This window comes from Podarcis gaigeae (assembly GCF_964106915.1).
Source record: "Podarcis gaigeae genome assembly, chromosome: 14".
NCBI lineage: Eukaryota > Metazoa > Chordata > Lepidosauria > Squamata > Lacertidae > Podarcis > Podarcis gaigeae.
The window spans coordinates 738,166-753,153 of record NC_139690.1 but is presented as its reverse complement, the minus strand read 5'-3'; the positions used below and the strand labels follow the sequence as shown (position 1 = coordinate 753,153).

General features: G+C 45.6%; 1 protein-coding gene across 4 annotated transcripts in view; it reads right to left on the bottom strand.

Moving 5' to 3' along the window:
* Nucleotides 1-1,609: 1,609 nt before the first annotated feature.
* The window catches only part of SNUPN (snurportin 1), a 44,665-nt gene continuing 31,286 nt past the window's right edge, over nt 1,610-14,988 (bottom strand). For 2 of the 4 annotated variants that reach the window (XM_083712239.1, XM_083712240.1), the window contains one exon: nt 1,610-2,427. In XM_083712239.1, the coding sequence (XP_083568365.1) occupies nt 2,098-2,427 (330 nt within the window). In that variant the 3' untranslated portion in view covers nt 1,610-2,097. Of the gene's footprint in view, nt 2,428-4,049; nt 13,751-14,988 lie in introns of those variants that run through there. The other 2 variants (XM_083712242.1, XM_083712241.1) reach the window with 2 other exon arrangements.

The following is a 14,988-nucleotide window of genomic DNA, read 5'->3' as shown; positions in this document are numbered from 1 at the left end:
TCTCTCTGGTCTCAGGGGTCTTTCCCAGCAGGCAGCACACAGTTGAACCATGGAACTCCCTGCCACAGCACAACCTAGATGGCTTTAAAAGAGGATTAGACAAATTCATGGAGTTGGAGAGGGCTGTCGATGGCTCGTAGCCACGATGACTATGTTCTGCTTCTGCCGTTGGGGCAGCAATGCCAGTTGCTGGAAATCATGGGGGAGGTGAGAAGCTCTTGTGCTCGAATCCTGCTTGCTGGTTTCCCACAGGCTTCTGCTCATCCTGTGAGAACAGGATGCTGGGCTAGAGGGGCCACCGCCTTGATCTAGAAGGCTCTTCTGTTATGAAACCCCTAAGCTGAAGGCACACAGTTTTCCATCAGGCCTGTAGCCTGTTCCCTAGAAGGAAGCCTTGCTACGATGTTACGCTGCCTGGCTTTAACTACACGTGTTGCAAATACAGAGCTTGAACAATTCACCAAACGTGCAACATGCCTCCCTTGCAGCATCACAGAGAATTATGGGGTCCGACCACAGCCATTAACTCAATAATGTGCTGAAGTCACCCATCCCAGCAGCGCAGGAGGAGTGTCTGGCTGAAGAAAAGGATCTTGGGGGGTTTTAGCAGATCACCAGCTTAACGTAAACTAACAGTGTGATGCAGCAGCAAAAAAAGCTAATGCACTTGTAGGCTGAATCAACAGAGGTGTAGTGTTCAGATCAAGGGAAGTCATAGCCCCACTCTATTCTGCCTCACAGACCCCACCTGGAGTATTAACAGACCAACTGACCATACATTTGCTAATATATCTTTGCATTCAAAGGCTAGACGTTTTTATTTTTAAAAAACACTGGATGCTGAGGTCCTGAGGAAGCTGGATCCTGCAAGGCAGATTCTGCAATTATAGTCATACCTCATGTTATGTTTGCTTCATGTTACGTTTTTTCCGGTTGTGTCCTGCGGCGACCCGGAAGTACCGGAAAGGGTTACTTCTGGTTTTGCCGCTCATGCATGCGCATAAGCGCCAAATCGCGATGCGGCACTTCAGGTTGCGGGCTTTACATGTTGCGAATGGGCCTCTGGAATGGATCCCATTCACAACCAGAGGTACCACTGTATTCTGATCCCACCCACTTTAGTCTACAGACAAAAGCATGCATTTAGTACTTGCTTATCACAGAGACATTGACTCTCACATGTACTCTTCACATCCAATAGTTTCCTTTTTGCTGCATGGACAGCTCTGTGTTCTCTCCACACATGTTGACTGATTTGGACCAATTAATTAATAACCCTGTTCTTTCTCAATTTTTTTCCAAAAGTGCTTCTATTACTTGCAATTTTTCCAACGGATTTTCAATTGTTAGCAAGGTGTCATCTGCAAATAACCTTCTTTTCTCTTTTTCTTTATTGCTTATTCCTTTTATATTTCCATCTTCTCTAATTACATTGGCCAGAGTTTTAATGACCAATACAAATAAAATTGGGGGAAGGGGGCATTTTTGTCTTGTACCTTGGGCTAGTGTTATTTGTTATGTTATACCATCGTTCACTAAGTTATATGCCTTGTTCCTCAAGTATAATTGATTTACTAATCCTTTAAATCGTTCTCCAAATCATAAACTGTCTATAATCATTTTTTAATGCCAGCCATTCTACTCAGTCAAAAGCCTTAAAGATATCCAATGCCACTATACTAGTTTTCATTTTATTTCTTCTTCTTATATGTATTTTATTCAACACTCTTCCTATTAAACTAGACATCTGTTTTCCTACTAGAAAGGCTCATTGGTTTTTATTTATATATTTATCCATGAAATTAGTCATCCTTTTCCCCTACTGATCAGAGAACGGAATGAGTTCACCAACAGAAGCCTCTGAACAGGACAGCTCCACATATTGCTCCACAGCTTTAATTCTTTTAAACAAGCCCTGCTGCTAGCAATTAGGATTTACATCTCAGGCCTCAGCTAAATAACTTGCGACGCCTGGAGAATTATTATGGAAGTGGACATCCTTCTACCCAAAGTACTGTCAAAACAGAGCTGCTCCCTGTGTTAAGTTTCTTTTGCTCTCCTCCTGAACATGGAAAAGCAGCCACCCCAGGCTACCTATCAATTCTCCATCTTGCTCACAGAGTCCCTCAGAGCCGAGGGAAAGCCTTCTGCTTTTGGTGTGGACAAGTGTTCCAGTTCATAGCGGCCGTCCTGGGGGGCTGTGCTGACACTGGAAGAATCCTCCTTGGCGGCCTGCTGTAGGCTCCTCTTACGCTCCACGATCTGCTGCAGCTGGAGTCCCGCGTAGTCTGGCTTGGCCGTCAGTGGGCAGAGGGGGACAGGTATGCCCAGGATGTCTGGCACCATGTACGGACGGAGCCAGCCCACTAATGGGGTGCTACCAGGGTTGTAATGAGTTTCCTTGTGATAGAAGAGGAGTCCGTCCACCTAGGAAAGAGAACAGAGAGAAACCAGGTAGGCAGCAGCCTTGGGTCTATACAGGCCATGGCCTTACATGAGGCCTTACCTGAGCCCGGTCTTGGCTGGGATATAAATAAAATTTATTATTATTATTATTATTATTATTATTATTATTATTATTATTACAGGATGGTCCAGGGGTAACCTGCCTTTTGAAAAATGGGAGAAAGTGCTGTGGGCATCCCACCTCACCTCCTGTTCTATTGGTTAGAAGGAAATGCTTCTTTCAAGCTTAAATCCAACAGGAGAAGAGGGGACTCTATGGGTATGCCTTTGGTGACAATTGGGATATTCTGTGGATTCAAAGCACACCCCTTTTGCTGTGGGAATCAGCTATAGCCTCTTTTAAAATAATGGCAATTTTCTTCTTTTAAAAAAAGCCTACACCTTTTTAAAATTTCCACCTTTATTTTATGGAAGTAAATCACACAAACCAACAGAATAAAAATGTCAGAAGTACATAAAAACAGTGCAGTATAGCTAGGAGAGACTGCCTATTAGGTTAGTAAAGAACTTAAGACCCTCAGGAAAGGCCAAATTTCACAGTGTACTCTGGAGAGGGAGTTCTGTGAGTCTGTCTTTCCTGTATATAAGATAAAATCCCACCAGACGGCACAGAATTTTTCAGGGTCCTCCAAGCCCCTGGCAATATATACTGTATTTTACTAACTGCAGCTCCAATTCTACGGAGGCCAACTTACTGTGTGGCACCGTTGGAAGGACAAGGTGTGATGATAGGCACCTTGCAGACTTTGATACCTTGAGCTTCTTGGATAGGAAATGATAACAAAATCTGAATCAAGTCCTACTGAACTCAGTGGGACTTGCCTGTGAGTAGGCATGAATAGAGCTGCACCGGTTGAACTGAAGTCCAATGTGCATTTACCTGGAAGTCTGTCCCACTGAGCAAATATGTTAAAGGTTGTGCTTGTGGAGCAGAAAACATTCTTTCAAGCCAGGGGTGGGCAACCTGTGTCCTCCCAGATGCTGCTGCGCTACAGCCCCCATTTTCCCAGAGTATTGGCTGGGGGCTGATGGGAGTCAGATGTCCAGCAGGAGCTGGAGGACCCCAGGTTCCCTCCCGCCATCCTAAACTGAAAACTGCTTTGAGCACTTTGGCACAGCATGTAAGTGTTACCAAATAAATAATATGAAAAATGAGGCGCATTGATAGGGTAGCCAAGTAAAAGGAAGATGTGGTGGTGGTGGGGGGGAGAATCCCCTCTTCTCTACAACTATTACAGCTGCAGAAGCCCTGTCTTTTTCTTTTAATCACCAGGCCACTGTAAGGTGCAATACAGATTTATAACTCTCTTGTGTACGCCATCACATGAGTGGCTTTTCATCAACTAGCCAAAAGTCTCTCTGTAAAAAGCTCCACCCCCACCCCCACACTTGGGTTATTTTTTAAATAGATACATGATTGGGTTTTGTATTTGCAAATCTAACAGCTTAAGGAGAAGATATCTGGATATCTAGTGCTGCTTAGTAATTAAAGCTGCCTGCATAATCCTGCTGGCATGTCCATCTGGCAAGGTCCCCATTGGTTGGGGTGTAATGAGAAAACAAAAAAACATTTGCCTCCTTACTTACTTACTTCACCAAACCTTTATTAGACATTACAAATATAGGCCATCATCAAACATCCATATTTAAAAAATATACAAATAAACAGTCATGTAAAATATGTAATAACAAGGGTTTTCATTGGAGTTTCTTCCCACTAAATAGTGCTATTCACCACTCTGAGATACTATTGACAAAAAACTCAGCCACCTTTGCAGTTACTTTCGGGTTAATGTCAGACAGACTGAATCTGATATTTTCACCATGCTGTGATGTTAGACTACCCAAAAAGGGGGATAAGCACATGTTTGCGTAGCTGATTGTACAATGGACAGTAGAAAAGAATATGTTTTACAGCATCTAGCACATTCAAAGAGCATCCACAATGTCTATTATTTCTGGGGATGTTTGAATATCTGCCCTTGACAAAAGCTGAGGGGAAAACGTTCAGTTGGGCTAACATAAAGGCCCTGTGTTGGACTGGAATTATTAATTGTGAAATATAAGTGACCCCGTTATCTGTTGTATTTAAACCATAGAACTTGGGGGAGCAAATTTTATTTACAGCTGACTTGATGTTTCGTTTTTCAATGACCCTTAATCTGGATTGACTATTGTGATATATTGCTCACTTGAATTATACATGAGTTCCAAGTCAGTGCCAATAGATCTGATTTTGTTATGTAAGAGTTAGAACCATTTGGATTTATAAAAGTCCTCAAGTCAGAGAGCAGACTCGAGGGTTGGCAACGGAAATGGCAATGCAACCAGTGTTTTCCAGTGCTAGCCCACACCCAATATTTCATTGTGTGTATACCTAGTTCTGCACACATCATCTCATCCTTGATTGAATTTGGGAGCCCCAGGATACGTCTCAAGAAACTTGAGTGTATCTTATCTAAATCACTATTATATGCTTGTATCCATATTGGGATCCCAAAAAGTATCTGGGACGACACTTTAGTTTGAAAAATCTGAATATCAACTGGTATAAATTGGTTACCTTTCTGAAAACAAAAGCGAGCTACTGTTGAGGAGGTAAACTTTGCCTGTTTCATAGCACTTACGTGATGGTTTGACCAATCTGAGTTGCTCTGGAATAAAATTCTGAGATATCTTTGAATCTTTACTTTACTTGGATTTCTTGTCCTCTAATTTTCCATTTCTCTAATTTCCAGGCATTAGAGAAGATCAGAAATTTTGTCTTCTCATAATTTATTGAAAATGTATTGCTTTCATAATAGGAAACCAGGGAAAGTAAAAGATGTTTCAGACCTATCGTCAGTGATAATAAGGCCACATCATCCGCATACAGTAACAATGGGACCGGGTTTTGATTGATTTTGGGGGCATGTGATTCTACTTTTTCAATGTGCTCTGGAAGATCTGATAAAAATAAATTAAAAAGAAAAGAGGCAAGAATACACCCTTGTTTTACACCTTTCGTATTCAGGATGTTGGAATAAAGCTGACCTTTGGCATTGAGTTTGATTTGGCAAATGTTAAAGGAATATAAATTCTGTATTAAGATCAGCAAATGATGATCAATTCCTAATTCCACAAGCATCTTCCACAATATATTTGCCATTGGGGCAGAGTTGCCTGCAAAACAAGATTAGCTATGCTATTGCTTCTGTCCAATATGGAGACACCATTAGACATTTCCCAGGCAATAACGCTTATGTGAGATTTAAAAAGCAAGGTCCTATTAAGTCCAATTTTAAAGATTTAGTACCCTACTTTGTTGACCATTGGGTCTACAAAGCCTTTGCCGAAGCCCCATCAGTGCAGTCATTGTGGAATGAGAAAACAGCAACATTGAAATTAATTTTTTAATCCATCACTTTGCTTCTATGTTGTTCAAGACAGTTCTTAAATGCAAAGCTAACTTATGGAATTTCACTGCAATAAGGTGCAATGGTGGCCACTAAGTTCGCGGTGTTTAAAAGGGGATAGGACAATTTTTGTGACATGGGCTGTGGTCTAAACCACTGAGCCTCTTGGGCTTCTCGATCAGAAGGTCCTTGCAATGGGATGAGCTCCCGTTGCTTGGTCCCAGCTCCTGCCAACCTAGTAGTTTGAAAGCACCTCCCCCCCCCCAAAAAGGGCAAGTAGATCAATAGGTACTGCTCTGGTGGGAAGGTGAATGGTGTTTCCGTGTGCTGCTCTAGTTTCGCCAGAAGCGGCTTAGTCATGCTGGCCACATGACCCGGAAAAACTGTCTGTAGACAAACATCGGCTCCCTCGGCCTGTAAAGTGAGATGAGTGCCACAACCCCAGAGTCGTCTGTGGCTGGACTTAACTATTAGAGGTCCTTTACCTTTTAGGACAATTTTATGGAGCAAGTTACTAGCCATAATGGTTCCATAGAACCTCCTGGTTCAGAGGCAGTATACCTCCAAACACCAGCTGCTGAGGGGGCAAAGGGAGATGATGTAGACCCTTGTTGGATGCTTGATGGAGGCATCTAGCTTTCTATCGTGGAAAACAGGATGCTGGACTGGATGAGCCTTTCATCTGAACTGGTAAAGCTCTTACATTTAATAAACAATCAACATTTCCACAGCATTTTCAAGTGTTCAAAGCACTTCATATGCAAATCCCCTGCTGTAGCTTCCTCTGGGGGATGTCCCCATTTCTAAAAGTGCATTGTTTCATGAAAATAATACCAGCCAGACTGGTTAGTCTCAAATGTTCTAACTATCATTTTCAGAGGCAGCACCTAGGAAATACTTCTAAATATCTAACAAATGGCATTGGGGGCACACTAAATTAGAACGCAAAAGTTCTGCAATTCTTGTATCCCTTGAAACTGAAACAATGTCAGGGAAGTGCATGCTGCTGAGTGACCAAATCTTCTAATAAAAATGGAAGGGACAAGTCAAGCCTTGCAGTGGCTTGAATGCAACCTTAAACATGCATTTAATAATAATTTAAATAATAATAATTTAAATAATTTAAAGTGTGCTTCCTTGGATGCAAATACTTCCATTCCATTGAGATTCCAGGAGGGTGGGGGTGGGAATTGAGATTTGCATCCCAATGAATTTAGAATGTGAAAAATAGTTGCTGGTACCTCCAGCTTCATAAGGGTGGGGAGGGAGGGAGAGTGGCTGTGTTTTGTATCTTCCTGCTTGCTCAGGCTGAAGAAATCCTTAACATTCCCAGGATCCTCCTCTCCTCTGACAATCAATGTGAATTAAGAGCATCCTGTGCTTTAACAAGCCTTAACTCTTTCCATCATTTCCTCTTGCTGCAATACTGCAGCTGGAGAATACTCCACACCCCTCCTGCTAGTCCCATGTACATACATTCCCCCTTTGGCAGTAAAAAAAGAAAAGAAAAGATTTTTCTATTACCCCTCATGTTCAGCTCCCCAAGGGGAACAGAATTTTACAGATAACCTGCTGTGGAGTTTCCTAAGATTTGAGCTTTTGCTACTTTCAGCTAAAGCAATTTGTGTGCAGGGAAGTGATGACTCAGCTGGGAAGAAGTTGGGGGGAGGGAATGATGACAAAAGACACAAACTCTCTGCAAGCATTTCTGGGCGGTGAGGGGGGCTCCTCATTCCGGCTCCAGTATTGTCTTTCCTTAAGAGCTCTGGCTCGAAAGAAGCAGCTTTGATCAATGCCGCCAAAGCCAGCAGCATCAACCTTAGAATCACAGAATCACGGAGTTGGAAGGGACACAGAGGATCATCCAACCCCAGCCCTTGCAATGCAGGAAGCCTGCCCACACTGTCTCTGGGGGGCTCCAGCCACCAACCTTCTGGTTAACAGCCAGACCCACTGACACACTGCGTTGTATGGGGGCCCTTGGCAAACTACAGCCTCCCAGGCTGCCAAGCCAAGACCCTTCTAAGAGAGACGTCATGGGTAATACCTTGGATTTTGTAAAAAGAAAATGCCCTGTTAGATCAGCTCAGAAGCCTGTTTACCGGGTATCCTGTTTCCCGAAGTGGTCCAACCAGATGCCTCTGGGAAGCCCACAAGCAGAATCTGAGCACAACAACACACTCCCCACTTGCAACTTCCAGCAAGTGGCACTCAGAAGCTTGTTGCCTCCACCAATGGAGGGAGAGCAGAGTCATCAGGGCCAGCAGCCATCCAAGTCAGTGGCCATCACATTCCTTCCTTCATTCTTTCACTCAGTACCTCCTGTGGAAGCACATTCCGCAGTTTAACTATGAGCTGGGGGGGGGGGGGAGATACGTTCCTTTGACTGTCCTGACTCTTTCAACATTCAGCTTCACTGGATGAATGCAAAGCTTGCAGCATCATTACAAAGGTTTGGTGTGCATGCTTTAAAGTATGTGTATCAGAACATACGGCGGGGGGCAGGTGGCACCTGGCCTGACAGCAACACATGAAAAAAAGATCTAAGGCTCTTAGTAGACCACAAGCTAAACATGAGTTCACACAGGTTTTCAGCAGCAAAAAAAGCTAATGCTATTCTAGGCTGCATCAACATAAATCTAGTGTCCAGATCAAGGGAAATCACAGTCCACTCTCTTCTGCCTTGGTTAGACCACACCTGGAATACTGTGTACAATTCTGGACAACACAATTTAGGAAGGATGTTGACAAGCTGGAACATGTGCAGAGGGCAAGCAAGATGGTCAGGGGTCTGGAAACCAAGCCTTATGAGGAACGGTTGAAGGAGCTGGGCATATTTAGCCTGGAAAAGAGGAGACTGAGAGAAGATGCTATCAGAAGGCCTCTTCTTCCTTGGAGGTTTTTAAGCAGAGGTTGAGTGGCCATATGTCGCGGGGTCACTTCCAAATCTAAGATTCTATGTGCATGTAACATACGGTATGTGTTACACCCACACATTCACCACAACACCCATCAACCAGGGTTCAGCACCTCACTCCCTCTGTATCCCTGGCACTCAGTTCTCACAGGATTGTCGGTTTCCATTGTCCCTTTGCACCTTTTAAATTGGATGCTGAGAGTTTTTCTTGCAAAAAACCTTCATTTAGTCATTTATTTTAAAAAAGCTCAGAACATGTGACCCAAACAAGGTTAATTGTTTTGGCATCTTATTGTTTTTGGAGACTTTGGAAAAATACTGCCTTGTATGTACACAATTCAACCAGAGGGGCAAAGGAAGTATTGTCACCCTAACCACCTCCCCAAAAACACACTGTTTCTGTTTGCTACTTTAAAAACTAAAATACTTACAAGAATTCAGTACCTGCACCCCTTAGGTCAAAACTATACAGCTATGTCTTAAGCCAGCCTTCCCCAGCTGGCGCCCTCCAGCTCTTGGACTCTGATGCCCCCCAGCCCATGCTGGTTGCAGTCCAAAACTAAAGGGGACACTTGTTTAATGACTGCATGGTTATCCTGCATCCCCCATATGGAACGAAAGATGGTATATTCATGAGGTTGTTCATATTGCCAGCCCTTCTCCAGTTCAGACACTGGCCAGACCAAAATCTGCTTGCTTTCAGGATGGGAGCTGGCTGTACCATGCGCTTTTGGACCTTGCCCAACCACAGCCTTCTCCAACCAACATTTCACACTGGACCTCCCAACAGCTGGAGCCAGCTGGCTTGGCTGGTGAGAATTACCAGGATGGACACTTTCAACCCTTCTAAGTGCATAAATCAGTTTCATACTATTTATACTGTTTGGGACACAAACAAAGAAAAAAGTTTCCCAAAGTGGGGAATGCCTGCCCTCTCCTAGCTTTTTAAAAAAAGAAGACTGAAGGCTTTCCCACTTGGTCACTCCAAAAGGAAGAGGATCAAACCACACTCAGTGCCCCCCCCCAGATCAAGGCATTTAGGGAAAGTCCCTAGAGAGCAGCAGAATCCGGAGGCTCAAAGGCGCTGCCTTTGTTAATAGCCTCTCCACTTTTCAGTAGCCCAGATTATTCCATCCTGTGAAGCTGCTCGTGTTTATTTAATGCACCGTCTGCCTCCTTCCCACTGACTCATGGCACTGACGCCAGCTGAATCAGGAAGGATGGATGAAGTTACTGTTTGCCTAAAAGCCTGGGGTCTGACCGGCAAGGAGTAGCATCAGCACTTTGCTCTCTGGACAGCCAGAGGTTCCAGACTCTCTAGACGAGACAGAAGCAGCTGAGCTGCGAACTGTGGCAGCAAAATGGCCATGCATGAGGCATGCTTAGAGCCAGACATGATGCTGGTCTCAAACCAAGGAACTGTGGGTGGGGGTGCTTTTGTTTTAAAAAGGGGCTCCTCAGAGACACATTTCCATAGCCACAAGCCATGCAAGTAGGGATGTGGCAGTGTGTGTGGGGGTGTCCATGGCCCCTTCAGTTGTTGTTGGACTGTAGCTCCCATCCTCCCTGACGGTTGACCATGCTGGCTGAAGCTCATGGGAGTTGGAGTCCAACACGATTTGGAGGGTCCCTATGCCTGCCTTACAGACAGAGCAGTGTTGCTCAACAGCACCACCTAGGTTGCAGTACAATATGGGGCTCAGTCAGCTGACACTCTCAGCTGATTCCCAGGGGCCAATCAGGTTCCGCCAAGCATTATAAAGCCACAGCCTCAGCCCCTGCCTTACTGCCTTTCCGCCAGCGGCTTGCCTTGCTGGCAAGGACTTTGCCTGGCTGAGCAACAGCTCCCTTTGGACCCTGGGCTACACTCTGTGCCTCAGCCCCTCCCTCTGCAAAATGGGGAATACTACTGTATTAATGGGAGCAAAAGAGGACGGGCATCTAGTACTGCTGAGGTGTTCTGGGAAAAGGTTCCAGAATTTTGGATGGCTCAGGGCAACCGACACAGGGCAGTAAACGCTGCAAGAGGACATGAGAAGAGTTCTGCCAGATATGAGGTGAGAGGCCCATCACGTCCACCTTCAGGAAGCCTCCAAACTGGACATGAGGGGGAAAGTCCCTTCCTGCTGTTGCTCACTCAGCCACAGGCATTTCAGTGGTACAATGCCTCTGGATAGGGAGGCTCCATTTTGCCTCCATGTGCAGGGACCTAATTTACTCTGGAAACAGCCGTTTCTCTGTGTTTACTTTAGTCTGTTTCTCAGGTTTGTGCTATCATTGTTTTTTTCTTTTTGCAGAGAGAAAAATCAAACACATAGTAACACAATCATACACTGAACAATAATCATCCTTGGAAATTAGAAGTCTCCAAAATGATAGAGAAGGGGGGAAAGTAGGATAAATAACCTAATTATCTTTATTATCCTAATTATATGCACTGCACAACTCTTAATAAACTACAGGGCTGAGTATTATCCTGTACCTATTTTTGGTGCATCATGAACATGGAGCATTTCTCTACAAAACTGATGCATTTACATGCAGTACTCTGGAAAAGTCACAGCTTTTCCCCAACCTACAGATTGCTTTGAGATTATAACTCCTAGCAGCTCTGACCACCATGGCCAATGCTCAGGGGATGATGGGGCTTGTAGTCTACAATGCTTGTTTTACTGTCTGTATTTAAAAATATCTGCAAGCTTCAACATTACTGCACACCCCAGATCCCACTCATCCAATTTCTCAGTGATGGCAGGTCCCTCTGTTGCCACTTATGGCCAATCGCCCGCCTGGCTGCCGTTAGTAACAAATCATCATCTGTCCATCATCCATGAGTACTTTCTTTCTTATACTGCCAAACAATGCAAACAGCAGGCCGAATGACATGTTATAGCCTGGAATTTCCCAGCTATGACCCCACACCATTTCTTACATTCCCGAAAGAGACGTACCAAGCTTATTTCTCGTTAACAAAGAAGTCAGGGATCTAATTTGTTCTCATGCAAATGGTGCTGAGTTTGTTCAGATGCAGAAGACACCAGGCGGTTCCTATCACAGGAGGGAGGGATGGCTAGGCTGCGACGGAACGGGCACTCTCCAGTGGAACATAATCATTCCTAAACAAACTGGAGCTAGAGATCACCAGCATTCATACAACATACAAAGCACCTGCTGGATCAGGCCAATGGCTCACCTGTTTCCAGCACCCTGTCTCCAGTGGCTAACCAGATGCCTGTGGGAAATCTGCAAGCAGAACCTGAGTGTAAGAGCCCCCCCCCCCCCGTGGTTTCCAGCAACTGGCATTCAGAAGCGTTCCTGCCTGACAGTGGAGGCAGAGCAGAGGCATTATGGCCAGGAGGCATGGATAGTCTTCCCTTCCATGAATTTGCCCAAACCTCTCTGAAAGCCACCCAACTTGCCTCCTGTGGGAGTGAGTGCCATAGCGTAACCATGTTCTGTGTGAAGAAGTCCTTTCTTTTATCTGGCCAGAACTGTCTGTATGTCTTGAACCATCTGAATCTCCAGCTAGAGCTTAGGACAGTGCTAGTCTGAAATTGCTAGTCGGCATGAAGACAATACTTTATCCTGATGTTAAATGGACAAATGATCTATTCATCAGGATAAAGCAGCTTCTTTCTATGTTCCACTGAGCCAGCAAGTGCACGTGCCCCAAGGAAAAGGAAGGGGCAGAGCCCACTTGAGCTTGCAGGAAATCCCAGATCACCAAACCATGCTTTGCAGGTTGGGCAGTGCTGTGATATCCAACATCTATAAGTCACCCACACAGCCAAGTGTAGCATCATATTACTGAATCAAGTCATTAACAAAAAAGGAGCCTTTGCTCCCAAGCTAGGCTTAGCTGCACTAAACTTAAATGAGGAAGAACGGAGTCTCCGTTTGTGTGTGTGGTCAAAATGGGCTTCCATTGGCCAAGTTCTGCTGGCACAGCTGCATTTCAGTTAGAACATGCAAGGGACTCCTCAGCAGTTTCCTTGGATCCTGGCCAGCAACTCCGGCGCCTCCCTTGGTCCCAAGATGGCTTGGAAAGCGGGGACCTGCCAAATACTGCTCAAATCCAGCTACTGCTACACCAGCCTGGTCAGAATCTGCAATGTTCAATAGCTGGGGCTGGGGGCTCCTCAGAAACAGGAGACTCTCCACTTGGATTTGGAGGATCATTCTAATCTGAGCTCTGCCAGTTGCTGGAGCCATTGAGGGCTCCATTCTACATGGAAGTACATGGAAGCAGCACACAGTTAAACTATGGAACTCCCACAGGAGCAGTGATGGCTACCAAACTGGATGGTTTTAAAAAAGAATGAGGCGGATAGGGGACGATTGATGGTCCAGATTCTTGAGCTCACTGGCCAGTCAGTGAGTCTCTCTGTGAGTTGGCGTCTGCGCTACGTCTTGAAGCTGGGGCAACAGGGAGACCACAGGAGGGGAGAGGGCTGCTCTTGCGCTCAAATCCCGCTTGCAGGTTTCCTTGGGGGCATCCGGTTGGCCACTGCGAGAACAGGAGGCTGGACCAGCTGTCCTTTGGCCGGATCCAGCAGATGCTCTGCTTTGGTTCTTAAGAGAAGGTCTCCAGAGCTGCATCTCTTATTGCTTCACTTTCTTTCACTAGCAGCAGCAGCAGCAGCAGCAGGAAAATAGGCTTCCTCCTCCTTGCCTCTCCTTGCAAGCAAGAGGGGAGGGAAAGGGTGTTTGATTCCCTGAGACTCGGTCAGAAAGGAAGAATGTGATCTGAAGGGAGGGAGCTGGAGGACAGGCAGACTCGGAACGTCTGGTTCCAACATGTGGCACAAACAAGTTGTTAAGCCCTCTTGCACAACAACAGCATGGAGTCTGTAAGCAAATCCAACACATTCCCACTTCCTAACCTGATGCCTCTGAGAAGCCTGTCAGGGCAACGGCCCTCTTCACCTGAGGTCCCCACAGACTGGTATCCAGAGCCTGCTCCCTCTGAGTGCTGGAAGATTCAGGACAGATAAAAGGAAGTCCATCTGTGCACAGTGCAGAGTTAAACCACGGAACTCACTCCCACAAAATGCAGTGCTGACAACCAACTTGCCTGGTTAAAAGAGGACTAGATAAATTCATGGAGAGAGCTGACGATGGCTCCTAGCCACCATGGCTATGTTCTGCCCGCAGAGTCGGAGGCAGCCATGTTTCTGGATTTTTATTTTATTTATATACCACCCTATACCTGGAGGTCTTAGGGTGGTGAATGCCATTTGGTAGAGATCATACGAGGGGAGGGGACTCAAGTGCTTGAATCCCACTTGCAGGTTCCCCACAGACATCTGGCTGGCCACTGTGGGAACAGGATACTGGCCTAGAGGGGCCCCCATGGGCCGGATCCAGCAGGCTCCTCTTAGTGCTTCTGTTCTCTAAACCTGGACGTGGCATAGAACCATCATGACAGCAGCGACTGATGGCCTTATTTACTCATTTGCTTAGAGAACTGTTTTACTCACTCTTAAGCCCCCCAAAGGCTCTCATGACAGCAGCTAAGTAATCCCCAACAGAAGAGCACCCAACCTCTTTTTAAAAACCTCCAATAAAGAAGAGTTCACCACCTGCTGAAGTAGTCTGTTCCACTGCCAAACAGCTGTTACCATCAGAAAGTTCTTTCCAATGCTTCTTAACAGTTTGGTCCAGTGGAGAGAATGAGTGCTTCTAGAGGGCAACAGCATAAAAACCACCTCCTGAGCTGTAGCCGATGCCTGTGCCAGCCCCAGCCATGTTTGCGAGTGACTGACAGCTGCCATCTGCTCCCCATCCACATGGTACTGGCCCATTTCTCTTCCTTCCTGCTAATCCGAATATTTGTGGCACACACGTTCTCTGCTCCCTCAAAAGGACAGGTCAGATCTTTGGGGCTTAAGTTAAAGGAAGGCAATTTCAGCAGAACATTGGACAAAACTCTGAAACCGTAACAGCAGCAGGACATCAGGGGGCAGGCTGGCTCTCCCTCGCTTGGATGGTCAAGCACAGGCCGGAAGCCATACTTGGGGGTGCCCAATCACAGCTCTGGGCTGTCTGCATCAAGCAAGGGGTTGAGGGCTTTTTCAGTCCAAGGCCTGCAGTCCCTCCCGGGTAATCTTTTGCATCCTCCTTAAAGCCATCCAAATTGGTGGCCATCATTGCCTTCTGTGGGAGCAAGTTCCATTGCTTAACTATGTGCTGCATGAAGAAATACTTTTT